Source organism: Melozone crissalis, unplaced genomic scaffold, assembly GCF_028551555.1.
Source record: "Melozone crissalis strain CALT ecotype California unplaced genomic scaffold, PUWL_Pcris_2 ptg000045l_1, whole genome shotgun sequence".
In the NCBI taxonomy this organism is placed as follows: Eukaryota; Metazoa; Chordata; class Aves; order Passeriformes; family Passerellidae; genus Melozone; species Melozone crissalis.
Genome location: NW_026535823.1, coordinates 10,208,212 through 10,233,230, shown reverse-complemented (window position 1 = coordinate 10,233,230; position 25,019 = coordinate 10,208,212). Strand labels below are relative to the sequence as shown.

Below are 25,019 nucleotides of genomic sequence, written 5' to 3'. Positions count from 1 at the left end.
TCTGCTTTCACAGATCCACTCCTCATGTCTTGCAAAAGTTTACATGAGTGAGCAATAATCTAACCTCCCATGGAACACCACTACCTCAGCTCAGAACTTGTTTTCAAGTCAATTTTTAACATTATAAACTACAAAACTAAATTTATCTCAAGTCAACTCCTCCACAGTGCTCAGTTCAAGTTTTATAGGGGCATCCAACATTAATATTTTTCATATCTTAAATGGTAGCAGGTTCTCATAATTATTAATTTCGTTATACAGAACTTCAAAAAGAAAAATATGTATCACTAAACAATGTAATTTATGGTTGTGTAAAGTATGCCTAGATCACTAATTTGTTATTTTCAAAGTCACCTCAAGATTGGCTTTTTGTTCCTTTTCAAATTTCCCTACTGCTTTTCACAAGCAGCTCTCTGTATGTTCTACATTCATTACAACTGAATTGAGTTCACATTTTTGCGTCACATCTGTGAATGCTTTCTGCTCTCTTTATAACCCCTCTGACTGGATTTATACTGCTCAGAGGGCTGGATTCCTTTGCTGACTAGGATCTGACCATGGGTAAGCTCAGGTTTAGCTCTGGTGCCCTTGTGCAGCTGTACTTTTGAGGTTTCTGCCAATAAACAGCTCACTCCCCACAGAATAACTGCTTGTGATTGTTTTGCATTAGTTTAAGGAAGATTCATAATGTTTAGTGCTCTGCTACACATCTTTCCAAAGCTAAGAAAAGGCAAAAGGAGTTAGGTCATGGCCCCTTTGTCACTACATAATCATCTTCTATCTGCAATTTCCTATTATTTCCCAGTTTAATATTATGAGTTTAGGTAAGATTTCAGCTGTTATTTGTGCTCCATTTACCAGGCTTACTCTAAAGAGCATCTGTATATCTGGCTTGATTGGATCTTTTTTCCCATCAATATCCATCTTTCCTTTCTTTTTATTAATCCATTAGGAGACAAAATAAATTTGTATGGCTTATGTCCCAAGCCCCTATGGCAGGGGTTGGAACTATATGATCTTCAAGGTGTCTTCCAACCCACACCATTCTATGATTCTCAGAAAGCCAGATTAATGAAATCTGAGGCAGTCTCTCAGCATTCAAGGACTGAAATGCTTTATACTTTCATTAATGGAAGATTAAACTCCAAAAGTAGAGTTGACAGAGAAGTCCTGAGTAAAGGAGTAAATATTCAAGCATTTTCTCTTTAACTTTCAGCAGTAAAAATGTTTGTCACCTCCACATAGCTGCAACAGGAGTCAGACTAACCAAGAACAAGATGATCTGAAAACTGGGACTGAGTAAGCTTGTTTGGATTTTTCTGCCTGTGTAGTCCTACTAATTATGCTTCAGTGTTATCTGCAAGAGCATCCTCACAGCTACAATGATTAAAAATGCTCATGAGTGGGCCCTGGGAATTCGAGACTTATTAAAACACAAAGAGGCTCATATTAAAATCCTCAGAAATAACTTTCTAGGAATCACAAGTCTGTAGGACATGGACAGGCACAGGAAAAAAAGCAGGAAGGGATTCCATGAATTTGTTTTTCTCTAGAACTCAGGCCATAACTTTGACCATTCAGTAGCCTGTGTCACACCAGAGCATTTCCTGCTGAAATTCTTGCAAAGATTTTGAATTTCTCATGCTCTTTCCAGTGCCCTCAGAGCACTTTTGTCATTTCCTTAATTAATGTTTTAACTTGGAGATTTCTCTGCAACTCTTTAAGAGAACAGTACAATCAATGCAAAATTTTTTTCCCTAAAAAATGCCTTATGTCGAACATCTTAGAGTGTTTTCCTTTTAACAAAGGCTTATGAATCATCTCCCTTTCTAAATCTACGGCTGAAGAGTCTATAGCAAGTAAGAGAAGTTTGGAAGAAATAATAAACCAGTTTTGGAACTGGTTTATTAAACATAAACAGCAGGCTGTGCTGAAGCTTAGGGAATTCTGTATTTTGGGAATTGATAAAGGGCAAATTCATTTTAGAAGATGGAGATAGAAACAAGAGCTGTTGAACAAGAAGATACAGGAGCTGTTCAAAGAGTGATTTTTATTTGCCATCTGGGCTGATAAAGGATTCATCACAAATATTTTCCACTTCTGCTGGAGTAGGTGGGGAAAAACCAGCCCTAAATGAGCCAAAGCTAAACATGGAAAAAGGAGTGAGAGTAACTCAAGGGAAAAAAACAAAACCACAACAAAAACCACCACCAAAAAAACCTGTTTCTGTTTGTTTCAATTCTATTACATTTCTTTCAAATCAAAGTTCTTCTGTCTAAGCCTCAAAAAAGCTGCCTTCTCAAAGTTACTGAAATTCCCTGCCTGATTTCTGATGGAAGCTCAGACAAAACCAAAGCACTCCTAGGGAATGTTACAATTCCAAGGATGCAGTGTTTTCCAGCAGAAAGACAATTTTTCCAGAAACTGTAAGCATTTTAAATACCAATATCAGTGTTGATTCAATTACTTAAAGTTAACATTTCAGTCAACACTTTTAAATATTGTATAAATTAATTTTCCTGCTATTCCCATAGCTTTGAGGATTTGAACTAAAAAATTAAATTCTGCTTATATTAAAAAGTGTTTCAGAATTCTATTTTAAAAATTTGAAGGAGAGGGCAAAGAAAGAACCTTCCCTGCTAAGATTACTGCCTATTTAAAATCTTGTGGGTTGTTGGTTTTTTATTCCTTTAGGAAAATGGAAATGGCACTCATTGGAAGGTCCAGCAGAGAAGCATTGGCTGTATAAACACTGGCTTACAGATGTAATGGTAAAGATTTTTTGCAGAACCCCTAAAAATAACCAGAAAAATCTCTCCAGCTCCAGTAAGCTTTGTGCCTATGCCTGATTTTATTAAGATAACAGTTTTGCCTTCTCTCCTCCCAGGTGGTTGCTTTTTTTTTTAATGTACTGCCTTTTTCTTTATATTTCTTTATGTCTTAGCGAATATTTGTGTGTTTTCTCTTGTCTGAATACTGGGAGTTTTACTATGCCTTAAAGGAGCATAAATAAAGCTATTAAAAGAACATGTATATTTCTCTTTCTAAATCTCAAGGTGAAATTTATTTTCAAACTAGGTTTGTCCTTCATTTCTACTATTATTTGAATATGCTGATTTTATGTAGATCAGAAGTTCAGCACTTTCTAGCACTTTGAGTTCTTAGTACAAGAAAAAAATTATCTATAGGTGACTGAAAAGTGGTGAGCTCAGTTTTCACTCCATAGGAAAAGAGTATGGGAAAAGGCACAGCTCCAGTGTACTTGGCAGAAGACAAGTGAACGGATTGCAGAGTAGAAACTGGATTAGAAAATAAGGCTCCTTTTTTTTTCTTTCTAGAGATTACCTGAGAACTTCAGCTTATGAAAATAAACCATTCAAATAATATATTTTCCACTGTTCTGAAACAGTCATGCTTCTCTGACAAGCAAGAAAAAATTGCTTCACTTCCACAGAAGTTTAGTGGCATTAAACACAGGCATAGCAAATAATATGGTGTGGCCAGACACCAAATTCTGAATATACACTGCCCTCAGTTTGCACAGATGGAGCAGCAAGGGGCACCTTTGGGTGGCACAGCTCTGTGAACCCTGCAGGCTGAGACGTCCCAGCTGGACACAGCCCAGCGCAGAGTGCTGAGCCAGGCTGAGCAAGGAGAGACACTCAGAGCTGCACCTCACCTCTCCTGCCTGACCTTTGCCTGTCCCTGCAAAGGGATTAAAAGCACATTCTCTAAACATCCAATGGAATTTTTCAACCTTGATGCCATCTGATGCTGGATCAGTCGTGTTTGGGTGTGCACAGCTGTGTGCTGCTGCTTGGCCATAAGAGTCAGGATGAAAATGGTATCCTGGGCTGCCCTTGCGAATCGCTTTGTCACACTCCTGGTGCTGTCCCAAAAGCCCCACATCTCCAACGTTTAGTCAGTACCCCTTAGTTCAATTTGTCTGATTAGACACCTTCAAATCTTAAGAATTATCTCATTAGATTGGTCAACAAATATAGAAAGCAATGTTGCTTACTCATTATCACTAATTAGTACAAATTCCAGGCCGCTTGTAAAATTATTTCTGTATTTTCTCTTGCTTCTCTCTTTTTCACTCCATAGATTTCTTCTCTGTCCCTTTTCCTTAATTCCTGATGTTTTGTTTGTGCTTTATCATTTCACACCACATTGAATGCCCTTACAAGTCACCTGTTAGGAATATTCTTGCATATTTTTTCAGACATAGAAAAGCAGAGATACAAGAGCTGTTCCAAGAGTGATTTTTATTTGCCATCATATCTATGTGAAGTAGAAGCATTTGTTCTAATTAAAATAATCAAATGATAAGTGCCTTACAAAATGGGTCATTCTTCTGTCTCCTAAACAGAATGTTTCCATGAGCCTGCCTGAGAGCTGGATCTTTCAGAAGTCAGCCATCACCTCAACATGAATTCATTTATGTAAAATAGTTTGTATTAATGCAAGGCACACAATGTCTACATTGAGGAAAAACAGTGGTCGGATTAAGGTGAAGCCTTGAGATTTAAAGGCTGTTGTAGCTAGAAATGAAGGAAACTGTCCTTAGAGTACAGAACCAGCTCCCAGGTATAGACAGAAACACTTCTGGGTATTTGTGAGTTCTGAAAAGACTTCTAAAGCTAAGATGTAAACTGGGACACAGACTGAACCTCAAAGTCCTGAGTTTGGTTGTTTTGTGCATCTAGGTTTTTTGTTTGTTTGTTTGTTTAACGTAGTCAGGCTGCAGGGACAGCAAAGCCTTGCCAGCCTTTAAATCCACACAGAAATGCACATGAGATAAACAGCTGTCATTTTAAAAGGTGTTGCTGTGTGTCTCTTCTTTGCCCTTCCCCTGAGAACACAGTGCCAGAGGAAAAGCACTGCAGTCCTGGGCTGCCAACCCAAGGCATCAGGAGTGAAGCTTTCCCAAGCAAGGAAAAACCCAAGCAGGACACAGCCCACTCTCCACATCCCTTCTTCCATTTGAGACCAGCCTGAGATCTCAGTTGAGCTGTTTCCAGCTATCAGGATAGCAAAATATTGATAAAGTTAATTTTGGGCCCTCATGTTAGGATGGCATACAGAGTCTGACACCTCTTGAGAAAACTGAGTCACATCAAATCACTTGTCTCTGGCAGAAACTATATTTGAAACATATGCTGCTGCCATAGTGCTGCTTTTATTTCAGGAAGAGACGGCTCTGAAGCGGTCTGCACTGCACAAAGAACTCCCAATATTGCCATATGCCCGCTCCAAAGAACTGGTCTGAAAGCTGCCTTTAACTGTGAAGCAAAAACTGCCTTCCATCTCCTAAAGGAGGTACAATAGAACCAACTGGTGCTGGCTCAGCCAGTGACTCCTGGATCTCATTGCTCTAAAGCAGGAACGACTGCCCAGCACAAAACTCCTTCACCTCATGGACCAGCTGCAGCCCATCTTTGGCTCTGGCTGCCAAGGAAGCTCTTTCATCTCTATCCAGCTGAAACCTCCCCTCATCTGAGCAATAAGACAGCAACCACACTGAGGAGGGGGAGACCAGAGAAGAAAACATATTCCTGGTTGCAAAACAATAACCAAACCTCTCCCCCTGAAAAGTCAGCAGAGAAGTATTTCCTCCTTGCAATTAGACTGTATAAAGAACTCATGTGTCATTCTTGTGCTTTGAAATGGCCTCTCCAGATGTTCTCTGTCTCCATCACATTTCTGTGTCTGTCCTGCCAGCAGTCACATGCAAAGCAGAGATGCACCTTCAGGAAGATCCTAAAGCCAGCTCCAGGCTCTAACAAAAGGACAGCAGGAGTGGAGAGATTTTAGAAGCCACATTCAGCAAACACTTTTAAAAACTTGGCTTGGACTCCTTTTCTAAACTCTCTATTCTAACAGAGAATTTGGGAAAGGAGGAAACGTTTTAAAGAGAAAAAAGGATTACACTTCTGTGCTCTGCTCTTTTCCAAAGAATCCTTCTTTCACACATGATGTTACAGCATCAATAAAATACAGCAGATTGCGTGGGCATATTCTTTAATGATTTGAAGGTAAAAATAATGGAGCAATTACAACATAAGACAGGTATATGTAAAGAACCCTGGCGCTCAAATCTTATGGCTAATAATAGTCAACACTGGTAAGAGTTTAAGTGTTATTCATAATTCCTGGTTGCCTTTGAAGTGTAGCAGATATAAGGACCTTATCACTTTACCTCTGGTCAGAGGGAATAGGCCATTTTCTAAGCATGATTGTCCTCTAATCTGTGCTACAATTTGATAATGACTTTGATTATTACCTTGGCTGCTCAGCTGCATTCTGATAACTACAGAAATCCAGAGCCCCAAAACTCTCGACTGCTGTTTTTGAACAGTTAGAAATATGTAACAAAAGATTTGTGCCGAGGTCAGGGAGGAAATTTTAAAATATTATATACAAAGACATCAGTAATAAATGCAAATATATTGATGGCATCTGTAAAGGCTGCTGATAAGGACAACCCACCTGCTTTTCACCTCTAACATGTCTGCATCAAGAACTAAGCAAATTATGGTAAGCTAGGAGCTCTAACCCAAAATCTAATGCCCAGAATCAAACCCAGAGTCCCAAGATAAAGTTCTTCTTTAGCTGATAATGTGTTCTGGAAAGCCAGATAAGGGCCCTTCCATTTGCAATGTGCCACCACACAGGAATTTGTTTCATTTTAATCCACTGCATTCCCCTATAAAGACTGTCTTAATCAAGTGAGCAAACTCTGGCCACAGCTCAAAATCTTTCAGGGGCAAGACATTTTCAGCAATTGCTATTTTTAACATGTGTGAACCTGCTCTACTAAATTTCCTCTTGGCATTGTCCAAATAAACCTGCCTGGCTATGTAAATGGTTCATATGTTCTGCTTTTTCCTTTTTTGAGCTATTTTGGATATCAAATGACATCTTGTGACAGTTACAGCAGATTGTATTTTCTGGTACAGTAAAGCAAACTCTCAAATTTTTTCTGTACAGTAAAGCAAACCATTTAAAATATCACTGCATTTTAAGGCTAGAAGAGACTGAGATCCTCACCCAGCTTCCCACAGAATAAATCAGAGAATTTCATCCTGTGATTCCTATATCTAACTCATTTCTAAAACCTATTATTCCATTCACATCTTGAAGAATCTCAGTAGTTAACAAGCAACATTCTTTTGATTTCAAGAAATAAATTAGATATCAATTTATACTGCAGATCATTGCAAGCAAGAATCCAACACCCTCATAATTATCAGACAGGGCATGTTACTGTAGTTCATTAAAACCAGAATTCTACTAGCATTGAAACACTCCTTGGTGCCTTAACAGCAACAAAAATCCTTATGCAAATGTTGAGTTTACTTTTAATGGTTCCTTTCATGTTAGGAATGAGGATGCTTCCCATTGAATTCCCTCCCTAGACAGGCCTGGAAGAGGGATCTTTACTGTTAACCTTCTCAGGGACTGTGAAACAACAGGGTGAAAAAACAGATGCTTCCTCAAATTGGTAAACTGATAGGTAACAGAGCTCGAGCACATTTCACTTAGCATAAAAGGGAGAAATTGGAGCTTGCTAAACTTGATTAATCCAACATTCAATACTCAGCTCCAGTAATGAGAAACGCTGAAAACCTGGTTTCACTTGGCGAGGTAAATGCATCTCAGAGGTCTTTTTGCTGTTAGTGAAAAGAACCTTTACTGATGAGGAGCAATAACACTGGGAGGAGGATTGATTCTGTGAGACAAACCACAGTGAGACTAGATCGGTGGAACTTCAAAAACCTCCCAGATTTGGCAGGAAAAAATAAGCTCTCTGAAGGGTCCTAAGACACATAAAACTGTCTGGATAACATAATTTTGCCTTGCATCTCACTGACCCTAACCATCAAAGCCACTTTTGCTCCTGTCTCAGTCAATATCTTCAGCTGGAGGGGAAGAAGGAACATATCCTAAATTAATCTATGAAGATAACAGGCAGTGGCTTCTGACTACCAGTCCTCATGTTCCATTAAAAAAATCTGATTACCCTGTTAACCTGCCAGAGACAAACAGAAGTCTCTCAGAATAACTTGAAACTTAAAAATACCTTCTTAAACTGACAATTAATTCACCAGTGGTCAGAGGATCAAGGAAGAAAACTGAGAGGCAAATTGGCTATCTTGATAATAGCAGGGAAAAACACATAGTTAATACTTGGAGAAAGGCAGTGATTAATTTTTCCAAAAAAAACCAAAACCAACCCAAAAACTCAAACAAAAAAAAAACACCAAACAAAACAAACCAGTTATGGATACAGGTTTGTGTTTAAGGTTCATTACAAAAAGTAACTTTCTCCATCTGGATCTGGGAAAGATAGCAAGCCACTCTTGTTCTTTGCTGCAGAAGCTGAGATAGGTGTGAATAAAGCCGCACTGCTAATTGGCAGGGGAAACAATCAGCAAATAAACTTGATTGTTAATATTTACATAGCAAAATCATCCAGGCCATTATTAGAAGATTACTCAGAACAACATTTAAATACCACCACCTTCTGCTGATTACAAACTGACTGATTAAACTGAGGAGACAACTGAAACTCACTGCTTTCCTCTGCCAGGCATCCCATCCTCATGGCCACACAGGGAAGAATTACCTGGTTCTTGTTCAAAGATGGGGGGCAGCTGCAGGGCCGGTGGGTGTGAGGGGTGAACCGCAGCTCCGGGGTAGAGGCGGCCTGAGGCACCTCAGAGTCCTGGGGCACCTGAGGCAGGGGTGGTTCCTAAGGCACCTGAGGGTCCTGAGGCACCTGGGGCAGGGGCAGTTCTGGAGGGTCCTGAGGCACCTTTGAGGGGGGTGGGTCCTGAGGGTCCTGAGGCACCTGAGAGCGAGGCAATTCCTGAGGTACCTGGGGGTCCTGAGCCACCTGAGGTACCTGAGGCAGGGGCAGTTCCTGAAACACCTGAGGCACAGGTGATTCCAGAGGTACCTGGGGGTCCTGAGGCACCTGAGAGGGGTGAGATTCCTGAGGTACCTGGGGCTCCTGAGGCACCTGAGACAGGGAGGTGCCAAGGCACTGGAGGAACTTTCCCTGGAAAGCGCCAGTCTGTTGACATGGAAGCCATTGACACAAAGGAACATCAGCACATGACTAACTTTATACTTCTGTTTAAAGGCAGATGCAAGATTAACTGGGCCCTAATGTTGGATGGCAGGCTGTACATCTCTACCACATAAAGGAATGGTCAGTGGCCTTGAAACAATGTGAGAGAGTAAGCAGACAATGCAGAGGATTTGTGGGCTCATGGAAAAGTCCAGGTCTTCAGAGACCCCTGGGTCCAAGCTCCTGTTAAAAGCAGGGCAACAGACCAGGTGAACCAGAGTCCATAAAGCCAAGTCTGAAGTACTTCCAGAGATGAAAGAAATTTCCACTGTTTTCTGGGCAATCAATTCCTATGGTTAATTGCTCTAATGAAGTATTTTTTTCCCCTTTTCTTCATTCCAGACAGAGCTGCTCCTGAAGAAGCTTGTCCCTGTTTACTCTTGTTCTCTCACTGTGCACCCTCGTGAAGAAAGAACCCCTGCCTTCTCCTCAGCTACCTTTTAAGTACTACAAAACACAGTAGACCTCCCCTTACCCTTCAAAAATCCCACGTTAATTTCTCTCCTAGTGATGAAACCAGTGTCAACGCAGGAGAAACATCCTATATAAACAAACCAATCCAAACAAATGGCATTTCTCTTAGATAAAACTAACAAAAAATACATCGCTACCTGAAAGTGAAAACAGAATAATCTGTTTACATTGAGCCATCTAAATACAGCTCCATTTTAAAAATAGTTTTGTCCAACAGAGAAGTACCCAAAAGGATTAGTTAGCAGGGTTTGCATTAAAGGCACAAAGTGGCCCTCCAAAACTCAAGATGAAGGCTACTAGTTAAATACAAGTTTTAGGCTAATACTGCAAGACATTCACTTGCCCTGAAGGCTTAGATCCTTCCACAGCAACTGAATTAGCAAGGGCCTAAATTCCATAAGATTTTTTTCCAGAAATCTATGTTACTTGCTCTTGACCATTTTATACAGAATCTAGAGCAAGTCTCCAAGGATGCACCTACATTAGTGCTGCAGTTTGGGTGAAGAACATGTTCCCACAGAAAGTCTGGATGTTCTCTGCTTAAATTGCTTGCACTCTCTGTTGTTATGTAGTATGTCTCTATGTAGAAATTCCACATCTAATTTGAGAGAAACTTACATTAATACTGGAAATACTTCAACTAGAATCAATAATTTTCTTTCTCCATGCTCTTTCACAAGCATAATAGTTAAAAAGACATCTGTGGAAAATTATAGGAAAATCATATTAGCTTTGCATGACACAGATAATTACATTAGACTTTGCACTTTACCCTGCAAGTTTGGTAAATCAGGCTCATCATTGTGTTAAAGATGCACATATCACTGCAAGTAATTAGAATTAAAAGGGGTGCAGAGCAAGGTAGAAGTTAATAGAACAGAATGTCTTTTCAAAGGGCACAAGGCATGCCATTTACAAATGTAAGTCAACAGCAATCATTCACCCTCTCCAGCAGTCAGCAGGCAGAAATTCTGCCTCCGAGGCACATATGATACAATGCTTGGACTTGCTACCTTCACAGGGAAATAAAGTTACCAAACACTAGTGTCATAGGGCAAAAGCACTGAATTTCTACAAAATGTGAAGATTCCAAGTCACCTGCCTCAAAAGGAGTGCTTTACAATGTCATTTGTATCAGTCAGGCCATGGCACTGCTGATGCAAAATGAATCTGGTGCAATGCAAGCAGCTGCTTTCTGACACTGCTGAGGACCTGCAGCTTTCTCCTAACACCAAAATACTTAATGAGACCTGCAGCTTTCTCCTAACACCAAAATACTTAATGAATTTTTTTACATTGTGATCAATTTCCAATAATAGAAAAACTGCTGTCTTTAGCAGTTATTAGCTCCATACTCAGCTAATGTAAAAGCTGTGTCAATTACCCTCATGACCTAAATTATGTCATGCAGGGTCAGCTAGCTTACCAGGGAGAAGGATGCAATAGTTAGCTGAGTCAGACAACCATTTCATTAAGATTGTTTCAGTTGCATGTTGTAATAAAGGCAATGGCATGATGAAAAAAACGGTATCATTTTTTTAGCTTGTAAATCTTAAACCTAAAAGTTCACATATAGACTTTTTCTGACATATTACAGAGAATCTACTGATGGCTTCATCTAACCTCCAGAGCATAAAACCACAGCAAAATAAAGTTAAGCCATGATAAATCATGAGTGCCTGTGGGCACTGTAGAAATACGACTCCTTTGATGGTCCTGAACCTCCTCACCTTATCATCACTTTATGACACAGCAGAACCCCCACTTCTCTGTCTGGATGCTAAAAGCTTCAAGGTTATTGCTGGTTTTAAGGAGTCTCTTAGTCTGCAGACAATGCCATCCACTGCATTGCTAAGTGTGGCACGGAACATTAAGAGCTGCATTAAAGAAAACCAGACATTTATCTCTGTATTTCAGATATAAAATTTATATCATCTTTTACTACTACAGAAAAATATTTGACACGGATATGAGATGGCCCATGACTGTTTATAAGGTTAGCAGTATAGTTCTGGCCAGCTGAGTTATTTTTACAGAAAGTGGGCAGGTACTGCAATACAGTACAAAGATGGGAGAGCCTGAGAGAACAATGGGAAGTAAATGCTGTGGAATAGCACTGGACAGGAGATAACAAAAACTAGACATGGGTTGAGACAGTGTGGGAATGATGACTTCCTAAACATTTGGGTTGCTGTGCCCCCTAAATCAAGCAATAACCACAACCCATTTATTTTCCTGCTTTTCAATTAAGCAACTCTTCCCAGACTCTTCCCAGCAGTCCACTGCCACCTGCACTGGACTAGACTGAAACTCCTGTTTCAAGAGATACTGGTATTCAAGGAGCTAAAAAGTACAAAATATTATCAAATACCTGTCCCCTCCTCTGATGTGATTGGTAACACATCTGAAGGTATTAATCCCAGAAAAAAACAGTACAAATCCCAATTTCTGGGTATAAGAGGAGAAGCATTGAAAATATGTTGCACAAAGAATTGTTGGGCCAGTGATGGTGAATTTATTACCATTCTGCAGACTTGACATGTGAGAGATGAGAATGTTTTGAAGACACCTGCTTGACATTTCACATTTCATATCAAATGGGTAAACCCCTGACATATTCCATGCATTTTGAAGACTTCTGGCAGATTTTATTATCCTGAAATTCTCCAAGGCTATTTATTGCTCTTGGAGGCAACCTTCAGTCTGTAGCAGAGTAAAAACAAGCCCCTGAGAGGCAAATTACTAAACGCAGTTCTCCTTACCTATGATTTCTCATGTAGCTTAGTTAAAGTTTTGATTATTGCCTCATTCTGTATGGCCAAGTCTCACCTGTGTTCTGAAAGAAATTAACATATGGAGAACACCACACTTGAACTTTGATACATTACAGGAGTCATTATATAAAAAAATGACAATGTACATCACGACGGATGCACATTTCTCAGTAGAACAGTAAGGTACATCCACATAAACACAAAATTAACTGTTACTTTTTATTTACCCAATTCTGTACTTACAAGATCATCCAGCTGCCTTGATATCTGGGTGAAAGAAAAGGCAAGGTGAACAGACCAACAGCTACTGACCAAAGCCAGAAAAATCCAATGTGAAGTGAAAATAAAATTCAAGAGGAATTTTACATCACTAAGTGAATTTGTGGACCAGTAACCTTGACAAAGGCAAAACAAGATTATTTGGAACATAATTTAGGGCATTAATCCATACAGAATAAATTTGTTGTATAGAGACTTCAGAATGCATTGTTCCAATTGTATTTCAGTTTAGTAATTTCTGTGTTTGGGTTTGCTGGTGTTTTTGTTAATTTGATTTTGTTGCTGGATAGTTTTTGCAGGTTGCGGGGGTTTTTTATCTTTTTTAGTTGTTTTTGTTTTGATGTTTAATCCCATTGTTACCTTTTTAGCAACATTTCAGCAAGCAGACTAATTGCTTCCATTGTGTATAAAACATGGGCTATTTCCTACAAGTTTTATTACAGAGTAAAAAGATGCTCTGTCTCCAGTGGAACTTACAATCCAAGTATGGACACTTCAGCTGAGGAGGGGTTCAGCCCAGATGTCCCACTACAGACACAGCTGCTGAAATACTGTTCAGCTACATCTTTTTCTGTGACCATCTAAACTTTTTAAGGGCATGCTGCAAAATTTACTGGTAACTCCTAGTCCTGGAAAACCATCAAATCCACAAGTATCAAACTTTTAGTTTTTCACTTCTCATAATTTTTTTATTATTACCTGTCTCACAAAATCAGTAACAAAACAAGTGTGATGCTCCTCAAACCCAGTGCCAGCTGTGAACAAAGGCTGTCAGGTAATTAAGTGTTTAGATTTCACTCAGTCTCAGGTTAAGAATGACTCAGTGGAGCTCAGGATAATCATTCTGCACCTAAGACTAATCTGCAGTAAAAGGGAGAACTCTGCAGTTCAAGGTCCTTGGAAAACAATTAGTGACATACCAGTAATTAAGGAAATACTAACAACTAGTATGCCTTCAGTATTTTTATGTTCAAAACTTCAAAGTTTCATGGCTCCAGGTCAAAACTAGAAAGAAGCAGGATGAAATATTCAGTAGGTAACACATGCATTTTTACTAGTTTTGAGGTTTTTGTTTGTTTGGGGTTTTTTAGTTTGTAAACAGCTTTAAGACACAACAGGGAGAAGTTCGTGCTTCTTGTGCTTCCACTGCCCTGCCCGTGCCCTGATAGGGCAGAAGAATCATTCCTAGTGCTGTGCTTACATAAAATCTGTGGGTTAGGAACAGTCCCAGTTTGGCAGAAACAAGCAGGAAGAACAAGTCAGGGAAGCAGAAGAGTAGCTGGATGGGTCTCTGGAAAGGATTTCAAGAGGGAAGGAACAAGCGCAACATTAGAAGCTGCTTCTTTAAGATTTTTTTTACATCCTATTTTACCAATAAAAATACATTTAGTGTTATGAAACTGCAGGTTTGGTCTTAACCGATAGCACATGACAAACATGCTTTGTTTCTTCATTCAGGGCTAAGATGACTGTTGCAATCAGAAAAACATCCCACTTTTAAAGTCTACATGGAATTTTTCCTAGGAATTTTCAAAAGCTGGACTTGAGCTAATGCTGAACTATAACTCTGTAAAAAAAAATCATTAATATAGTTCAGATCTTAAATAATGGTTTTGTGACAAGATATTTCCAAAAATTAAACTTAACAAGTTTATGACAGTTATGTCATAGTTTAAAGGTTTAGTCATAGGGAAAGTTTCTTTTCTGTGTCATTCAATAGTAGCTTTTCCCATAGGGTTCTTCTGAGATTTCATTTGAATTTCAACCTTCAAAACCACTATTAAAATTTGAGACCACTGACACAGGCCAGAACTTATAACCCACACAATCTTAAAATCTACAAGCTTTCAAGCAACTGCAACTGAAGATTTACCTCTGACAGTTTCCAGTGATACATGCAGGAACCCTGTAAAGCAAGTAAACAGTTTTTCTGCATTTGAAATACACCAAAAGAATTTACAGATGGAAATAAAAAACAGACACCAAGTTATTTTTCTTACAGATTTTCTGTACCACCTCATAGCTTTCATTTTTACAAGTGAACTAGCATCTAAGTGAAATAGCATCTACAATAAAGTTTGAAACATTTGAGATTGTTCTTTGCATTTGCATTCTTATTTTATAATTTTTAAAATTCATGTTTAAATAAAAATGGGCACAGTAAAAGTCTGGATGCATGTCCTGCTACTGTGTACTACCCACCAACAGGTTGTGCTGGATTAAATCTCATTCTCAAACCTGCCCTCTGTGATAGCACCACCACTGAGAATAATGATCCAGAGAGAAGTCGATGACAGCTGAGCAATCATAGAATGTGCTGAGCTGGAAGGATCCACAAGGATCATCAGATGTCACCCTCTGGATCTCAGTCCCATTCAGACACCATCTTTATCCTTGCCAAGTGCCTGAGCTCCACTCCAACAACTCCATCCATCCTCAGTGATCTGTTTTCTGTCCCTGCCTCAGAACCCACAATGTAAACCCAAACCTAGGACAGGAAACTACACAACCGTGATTGAAGTGTGCAACTGCTAGCAAAGGAAGCAGAACTGCCACCTCTCAAAAAAAATCCATTTGTTACAAATGAGCAACTCAGGATAGGACATTTGGAGATTCCAGTTTGTGGTAGATTTTTCCACACATTAGCTGAACTGTAACCTACTTGGCCAGCAGTTTCTTCAGGCAGGGATTTTAATTTTTCATGAACACATTGCTCTAATAAAGTACTTGGCATTAGTTATGGCTTTTGAATTAAAATGCATTCATGACATTAAATTTTAAAACCTCTAAGCCATTAATTTTGATCAGCCTTTTTTTCTTTTCTGGTATAGTGTTTGCAAGAATTAGCAACTAAGTGCATATTTCACCAGCAAAAGAATAAAGGCTGTACTAACAAAACTAACTTTTGCACGTCCCTGTAGAGAATGGCAATATTTTATACACCAACTGCACAGCAAATGAAAGCCAAAAACAAATTTGCTGTTCCACATTTGCTGTCAAATATAACATAACAGTTTAACTTATGATGAAGGGCAACTTAGCACACAATTTGCTATCTACATTTTCTTCTGAATTCAGAAATAAAAAGGTTTACAGCATTGCAGAACAGTTCCATAAATTGTCTAGCTCAAGCATTGACTTTAGCACCTATTTGTAAAACCATCTTCCTACAAAAATTTCCAGGTAATAGCGAAAGAGCTGAGCCTACTCAGCTGAGGATGCTGATCTGCAATTTCTTCAGGTATGCAAGTCCCTGCAGTTGCCCTACTTTATCTTACAGAAGAACTCCCCTTTTGTCTGCTTTGTTCAGACTAACATTCAAAAGCTCAAACAGTATAAATCACAGGTATTTTCACTTTTAATATAAAATCATTACTTCAGGTACAACTACTGGCCCCACTAACCCTGTTACTAAAAGCAATAATCACCTGCTGACAACACGTGAGCCAAATCACAGACTTCAAACCAGTTCTCAGCTTATCATGCTTCATCTCACTCATGTCACCCTCATGAAACAGTGCAGAGTGATGACACTGAACGTGCAGAACAGGAACGGCCAATTTGACATCTGAGTCTCACACTCATGTCATTCTAGTGTTCAATAAACTGCAGACAGGGAAGCAGCTCAGCTATAGTTGTACATTTTAATTGAATACAATTTACACACTTTATACACCTCTAAGTAGTGTGTCCAATTTGCCCAGCAAAAAGAAAGCAGCTCAGTAAAACAGATGTCTGCTCTTCCAGCTTCCCCACTTCTTAGTATCACTTTTCTTTATTACTCTACATTAACGTGCAGACAAATTAAGCATAACATAAGTGTCTAAAATTCCAGCTGTGTTGCAAAATGCTGCTGTAAGGCTAAATTTTTAAGTCCAAGTAGTTTCATAATCTATGTGCAGTTATTTATGAAGGCAGCAGGAATGCTATTCTGACAACCTAATTAAACTTCCAATAATGTCAGCAGGAATCTGATTGCAAAATGGCTCATTTTATAAACATCACTACTTTTATGACTGACAAAAATATGCACAATCAGGTGCCAGCTCCTTCACAAATACATATTGTATAACTTGGGTCACAAACTGCTTGCCAGTACAAAATTCTAAGATTTTAAAATCTGTCCTCAACCCATAAAAACAAACACAGGTCACACAGATTTCATGGATATTGCTCTTCTGCCCATTCCATAGCCATCTAACTTCAGTAATTTCAGAGGAGTTAACTGCCAATAAATACATAAATCTCCATCTAAATCAAGCCATCTCCTGCACTGGATCTGGAATTACACCTGCATTGAAAGCACAGTGAAGTACAGGATACAGAAAAGATAACTGTCCCTTGCCTACTGCAAACCCACTCTATGGTCTGCATATCACACTGCATGTGAAGCACACACTTGTCCAAAATTTACTTTTCAAGCTGACTACTAGAAGTCTCTTTAAAACAGCACAGGCCATGATGTACTTATTAAGTCTGAAAAAAAAATGACATTTCTAATTGGAAATGCTCAAGTTTACAAAACCATACATGATATCTCACTGTTTAAAGCAGAAACGAACCGTAAGTTGCTACCACATGGTAGCACCTGCTATGTTGGAAGAAGTCATCACAGCTTTGCTCTGTGCAGTACAGGTTAAAACCAAGCACTCCATGTTCCAGCCAGCTCTAGTATGACATGGACACATTTCTAAGAAGCTTAAGTACAGGGAAAACACAGTAAGAGGGTACTGCCCAACTGCCCACACAAACAGGAGACATGCCAGTAGTTCTGTAGCTCCCAGTCACCACGCTGAATCCATTCCAAAATCCAGGGTCAGCTGCTTCTAATCTTGGTATTCACGGAGGGTTGTTCTGGTGGTTTGAGATTTTACAGTTCCATTTAGACTGTTTGAAAATACAGTCACATTATAGCAGGGATGGATACATACAATTAAAAGTCAGACCTCACGGTCCTCATAAACTAAAGACAGTTTTAAAAACTTCTTATTATGTATATAAGACTTATGGATATATGACTTAAACATCACTACTTTTATGACTGACAAAAATATGAACAATCAGGTGCCAGACAGTTTTAAAAACATCTTATGAATATATGACTTTGGATTTTACTAAAAATGAAGTTAACATCAAATAAAAACCAAAACAGAATAGGTAGAACGTTTTATTTTTGTCAAACCTTAAATGTAAAGTATATTAAAAAAACATGGTTTGGAATTTCAAGAACAGGAATATAAACATGTATTTTCTATCCCAGAAAAAAAATCATGCAGGTGTTACAGTATTTGATCATTCTCTACATTCACTGGTATGCAACATCAACTTAACGTTATTCCATAGATACAGAGATGCTGTAAATTGGTACAAATACCAGGATCCTCTGGCCTCACACTGGAGATGAAGCAAATCTGTTCTTTGGTAATTTGAGAAGGCTGATTTTCCATTCCAATGCAGGACTCTTGGGAGGCCATATTAGCCACCTAGCTCAGAAAATTACAACTCCTGTTGACAGTCTGGGCTACTTTTGTCATGAGAAAATCGTATTGGAGGTATAAATACAAAGAAGTTAAAATTATTCATTCCTTGTGGTGGCTGTTCCAGGAAAAAAAAGAATCCAACTCTCTCCTCCTCTATTCATCATTTAATCTAGGTAACATTTAGATTCATATGCAAAGATATTTGCTAGATGGGAATGTACACATGCATACTTTCAGTTTAAAGAAAGAGATGTGTGTGGAGAATGGCAATTTAGAGTTACCATGACTCAACAGTATGCCTATAATAAATTTTCAAGATTTAGTAAACTGGGACATTACAAATCCAAAAAAAGAGTTAATAGATTTTTGATCTTCCCTTTTTCAACAAAGACTGACAGAATATACATATACAGCTTGACATTTTGATTTATCGAAAACAACTTTCACTTTGCTCAGTTCGCAAGTCCTATTGACTAAAATGTAATATCATTCACAACAAAATATTTTCAGTAAGTGAAACAGTAAGCAAAGAAATCCCAAACTAAGCTCAGAAGCTAAGTGGTTTAGAAAGCCTGGAAACACCTAGGTGTGCATCATTGTGTCTATAATTTTTTTGTACACTATATCTATAGACACAGGCACACTCGTATTTACACCCGCCCGTGCACACGCACACGGGGAACCCGCTGTGGACATCCAGCTATCCTCTACTGGGGAACAAAACACAGTCTTTAAAAATGTGGCTAATTTAACAAAACTGAGAAGAAACTGCTGCTATCAAAATATACAATTTGGATTGCAGACTAGAAGGCTAACAACATTAAAAAAATAGTTTTAAGCAAAACCCCTTTGCTTCTGATTAACAGGTATCAACCTGCCATAGCATGAATCATCCAAATAAGATTTTATAAAAAGTTTAACTGTGACCCTTCCTCATTTGTAAAGTTCTTGACATATATAGCGCGAGCTCTGGTCTCCAAACTGGAGCCCCTTCCATTTTTTTCAATCCATACTTCAGGAAATAAATGGCAGCAGAAGGATTTAGAATCTCAAGTGAGATTTGTGCTTTACCATATACCTGAAAAAAAATTAACAGAAGACAGCATTACTACCCTTGTGGCATTTATAGGAATTTTACTTGCAGGAATAAAACACCCAGGCATTGTTAAAAGAGAATTGTTAGGGAATTAGAAAGTTGCCAAAGAGATGCAACATGTTGTGTGCAGGATTGCTCCTACTAAGTAACAGCTGGCTACAGTCCTGCCTCAAAGAAAACTCAGCTTTCCAAGGCATTGCATGACCTCTAACATTGAAAGACTACTAGTTCATCTGGGAGTTCAGATATATTGTTCACCTGAGACTTTTAAACAGAAAGCCATGGAAAGTTTGATGATTGAAATTATTTTGACAATTCCCACTGGATTTTTCTTTTTCACTCAATCATTCAAGCAATTCACTGTGAATTAACATGAAAAAATTAAACATTGATGAAACGCATGGGCTTCTCCCCTCCCTCAATATTTCTTCAACTGCTTCATGATAATAAAGTTCCTTCTTTACAACCTGAACAAGGTATTGCAGTGAACTTCCCCTTCAGCAGGGTTCTGACCCAGAGAATCAGTCAGGACGTGGGGAATCATGGGACTAACCAATGATTAATGGTAACTAACCTTCCTTTAAATCCACATTTTGGAGATTGCTACTTACAGTCTGTAAACACATACCACTACATTTCATTAACTGTATCATCAGGGAAAATCAAAACAAGCAGTATTTCCAAGCTAAATCATTGTTCAGATATCCAAGTTGTAAACAATTCCCTGGCTGCCAGAACTTTTAATTCCCACCTAAAGCATGCAAGGATGAAGATCAAGGACTTCCAGCAGGAACCATACCTGTCCAAGGTTTCCCAGAAGCGCAGGAACACTGGTCTGTCCAAGTGTCTTTTGTGGTAGCTGAGCTCTAACACTGTCACATCCCATTTCTGCACGTTGGGATCCAGGCGCACTTCATCGTACTTGAGATGAAAAGCTTTAACTACAGCAAACAGGACAGCATTTGGTACAAACATGAGGACTTTAGTGTTTCTTTATTGGTCAAAGAAAATTCCCAGCCCGCTCCTCCTTTTTCAGAATGAAGCCTGAGAGTAAAATTATCAAGCCCATAATCCAAAAAAGTCAACTACTCACTGAAGGGCACAGTTAAATATAGAGGTCAATGGCTCCCAGGCTATTCCAGGGTGAAGGGAAAGGGCAGCCCCTGCTTTTAGATGCACAGATTCCAAGGGAATAGCAGAAACACACTGCCAATTCAAGTACATTCTCTTGGAGAAACAAAAAAGTTCTTTCTGAAAATCTCTGAGCTGTCAAAGAATTAAATAATAATCGAAAAGATATTTCTGAGACCTACGAGTAGGAAGCCTGGCTATCTCCTAAAAGAATCTGTAGAAGATTGATAGTATAATGGCAGTGTAACCCCCAAATGCTGCATAAAGCATTCTGAGAAATTCAGTAACTGCCAATTTCCCCATGTCTAGTACTCAGTTAAAAATAGTAAAATATTAACTGCTATTTTTCTCTTGGGCAGTACTGTCACATGTGAATTAGGTAAAGCCTCGGCATTTACACAGTGAGCATTAAAACCAAGGTATTTAAGCCTTGTACAATTCCTATCTGGTAAGCCAATCTGATGATTTTAGGGGTACTGGAAAAGTAAAACAAGCCATCAATCTTGTGGAAACTAGTTCTTTTTAATGCCATGCTTGTATCTTCTTCAGATACCACACTCTTAATTTTGTCTTCCACAAAATCAGTTCTCTTTTCCAGATCCATTTGGGAACTTCCTAGAAGGCTGCTATGTGAAATTAGCATTTTTTTTTGTTGACAAACTAAAGAAATGATCATCTGACTTGTATCTCTGACAGATAAATTTCCAGGCTTTGTGATTAAGAATACATATACATTATCTCCACTATACACTGGATATATATATATATGCATATACATACATATATATATATGTATACATACATAGCAATATATATATTGCATGTATTCATATAACTTCAGAAAAAACAAATGAAGATACACCAGGGCCATGCATTTACAGAAAACTCCATCAATATCTGACAGAGTCTCTGCATTCCAGTTAAATGTTATTAAGCACAAGAGGATCCACTTCTGAACCTGAAACAAATCACTATTAAAGCTCCCTGCTGTGCTCTGGGAGGAACACCTTTAAAATAGTAGTCAAAATGAAATATTTCTCCATGAAACTGACAGTATTCAAAACTTCATCACAAACATTCACTAGTAAATGTGAAATTAGGCTGGTTTGGTACATCAACATGAAATAGTCAGGACACCCTGCATAAGGAAAACTAAGGAGCACAGTTTTAGAGTTTCAGCTAATGAAATGTTCTGGGACAAAGCAATTGCTCCAATAAAACCAGTTAGGCAGGCTCTGGCCCAGTACTCCTCATTTTATTGAGGAGTTCTTTCTGGTAAGCTACCTGCTTGTTTTCCAAGTGACAGCCTTCAATACTTGGTAACGACAACCGACCCAGACAGAGAAGAAATGAAATTGCAGATGAAACAATGGACAGCTGCAAATCCCAGAACCCACATTTGTGAAGTGAACATTCAGTTCACTTACTGAACACTAAAAATATGGCAAAATAATAGCTTCAGATAAAAATAGATACATAAAACTGGACTGATGCTATCTGTACTCCATTCACCTGTTTTCATCTAAAGGATCAGTAACATAATTGGGGAAAGATCTAGAAATACACTTTATCAGGAAAATATTTTAAAAACACCATGCTTTGAAGGAATGGAATGCATTTCTAAATTGAAGATCCATTTCAATGTATGAATTAAGACCAAATATCCCTCTTTCACTTGAAAAATGTATGAATTTGTACACCTGCACCTTGAACTGTGCAGGCTGTGATTGTGATCTTTCGGCACGTTGAGACCAGGAATGTCAAAGCAAGTCAGAGCAATTCCTATGGCCCTCCATACATGTATATATAAAAATGATAAAATTAATAGGAAGCAGCATGTAACTGCTAGCTAGATCTTCAATATTTCACTGCATTTTTCTTGGCTTTGCTTTTCACAATTGCCTTTTTCTCAGTATCTTTATTTTGAAGTGCTATTTCTTTCTTTCATTAATCTCTTCTGTTAAACTCTCTCCTGTGACAGTCTTATTTTCACAATGACTTTAAGGCTCTTTTTCTCTTTCTCTATCCCCCCTTTAACTGACTCATTCTATTCTCTTGTTCACAGACCCATCCTTAGCTCTCTGTCCCACCTTTGAGTTTTTTCCTTGCTGCTCATCAAAGTGGCTTTGTCATTCCAGATTCTACATCACACAGCAAAGAGGGGTACACACAAAACCTGAACAAACCTGTTTCCTCATCACACTGACTGCAAGATGTGAACTAAGGTGGGTTTGGGTCTGTTGCCTGTTTGGTTGGGGGTTTTTTTTGTGTGAGTGTGTATGTGTTTGTTATGTCTATATTTGAAAGCACAGAAGACCATCAAAAGGTCTGTTTTCTAAGGCAACTCCAAACTGAAGCAACAGAGAAGATGACAGACTCCTTAGATACTATGGCCCACCTCTCTGTCAGATGGGTGAACAGTGCCAGAGAAGTGCCTCAAAGCACCACAGTTGTGGGGACCCAAAAAACCTGTTCTGATCTATACAACGCTAACATCTAGTTCACTGGAAACTTCAACTTTTTAAAACTCTGAAGTTTTTGTCAGACACCAGATCATATTTTCAATGCTTTCTTAGTGGTTCACTAGGTGATTAATCCTCTCTTCAAAATAGCACTAGAATGTGCAGCCAGCCTGTAAACCTGTTAGCTATGAATTGCAGGAATACACATTGTCTGTTCACCCTTTTTTAGAAGACTGGAAAGCAGATTTGTACACCAGCTATTTGTGACTCTTGCAGCTGACAGTTCTTTCTATGAGCTTGCACAGATCAGAGCAGAACAACCACAAAGGGCACGGGAATATTTGCCATCTTGAGGAGCCCAAAGCCTGCTCAGCCACCTGCACCCAACAGCACTTAGGCAGCACTCTGTCATGAGCATAAACATCTACAAGAAACCCCAAACAGAACAACAAACCCCAAACCAAGGAACAAAGTAAATCCCTTACTTTTTGCAAAGATATCAACAGGAGATCCGTCCGGCAGGAGCCAAGGCCAGCCCTTGAACTGCCAGGCAGGGCCCTGGACAAACACGGCCACCACGCGGTCCCTGGAACACACAGAGGGGTGGACATGGCATGGGCACGGCCTGGGACACGTCACTCACTGCTGTCCTGAGCAGGCACTGTGCCCTAGCAGAGCTGCTCCTTTTATAGAGCAGGAGAGCACACTCAGCAACCACACCTCCAGCACAACTGCTTTTCCTCTTGTAAAGAAAAAAATCATTCCTGTGATTCCTCTGGGCTTTCAGCCCTGCCCCTTTGCAGAAGGTAGCTCAGGTTACAATTTTTAGAAGGCAGTGTTTATTTGTGGTCATCATTAATTTGCTTTTGAAAAGTGCTCCAACATTTTCAGAGATAATCTTCTGCAAATGGCACTTGAAAAGGAGTTGGGCAGATTTAAAAGCCTTTATTATCAGCACTGCTGACTTCCAGGCTGAAAATTAATAAGAAGCAACAGCTGCTAAATTTCTGCTAAGTGAAATTTCAACTATTTTAAGAATATACAACCATCACCTGTGGTCTGAGAAAATAAATTTGTGATTAAGATTAAACTTTTGCATTAGTGAAATTTTAAAAACCCCACCTTAGAGAATAAATGACCTCCTCACATATGGTCTATCTTTCTCTTGAACATTTACATCATCCAACCATGGTTCTCCCCTACCACAACAAATAATTATCTCTCTAATCTAATCCCTACATTTAATCTATCATTAAATCCACTAAATCCCAAATGAAAAAGAATAATCAAGATGAAGTTTTGTGGTCTGGGGTTATTTTTTTGCAGGTTTCAGAGTGGCTTCCTTGGGTAAAATCAAGATAAAAAACCATACACCACTCCGTGTCTTTGGTCAGAAGTACTTCTGAAAGTAGTTTAGATGGTCCTTAAAGGTTTGATCATTAAACATTTTAAGTGCTTTTTAATATTCAGAATTCTAAATCCACTGATTTCTGATTAATTCAAATTCTAAATACAGAGAAAAATTGATTTAGGAACAGAATCTTTTCAAAGTATTCCTCTCCATTAAAATCTAATTTGGAAATGACAAAACCACCAAATATGTCATTGTCCACATCCCAGATCTTCTCACTTGTCAGAAAGAAGTAAAAATGCTGCATAATGCATGTCATCAAAAAACAAAAAGATGTCAAACAACAATAAAAACTTCTCCAGAGTTGTTCTGTTCAAAGGGAGCTATTTTTAATAGCCTTGAAAAATGTGCTACAGAGCCAATAATCCATTTCCAGCTTTTTCATAAAAGTAAAAACTATCTACGATTCCCTTTCTGTAACTAGGGCTCTTCCTTCAGAAGTAAAATTCCAATAGTTCCAGTACTGGAATCACAGTTCAGTCTTTACTGTCTGATGTATTTCCTTTCTATAACTATTAAAAAAGATGGAATGTCAGATGCTGATGGCCTGCAAAAGCATCTTCCCAACAGACTCTCCCTCAAAAAGCAGACAGGAGGGAAGGGGTTTTCTTGCATATCATGGTTCAATGACTTGCACGTTACACCACAAACCAGAACAATAATATGAACATTTCTATTGGAATGTCTGGAACATTTCTGGCAAACTCAATGATATTAACTCTGCTGCTACACTGTTAAAATCAAGTGTTGCAACTTTTAAAGATCTTTAGATT

The 25,019-nt window shown here is 38.7% G+C and overlaps 1 protein-coding gene across 1 annotated transcript in view; it reads right to left on the bottom strand.

The window, feature by feature from the left end:
* Positions 1–17,820: 17,820 nt before the first annotated feature.
* CDC73 (cell division cycle 73) overlaps positions 17,821–25,019 on the bottom strand; it is a 101,690-nt gene continuing 94,491 nt past the window's right edge. The window contains exons 15-17 of the mRNA XM_054285693.1: positions 23,321–23,421; positions 20,042–20,183; positions 17,821–19,224 (exon numbers count right to left, since the gene is read on the bottom strand). Coding sequence (XP_054141668.1) covers positions 19,188–19,224; positions 20,042–20,183; positions 23,321–23,421 — 280 coding nt within the window. The 3' untranslated portion in view covers positions 17,821–19,187. The remainder of the gene's footprint in view (positions 19,225–20,041; positions 20,184–23,320; positions 23,422–25,019) is intronic.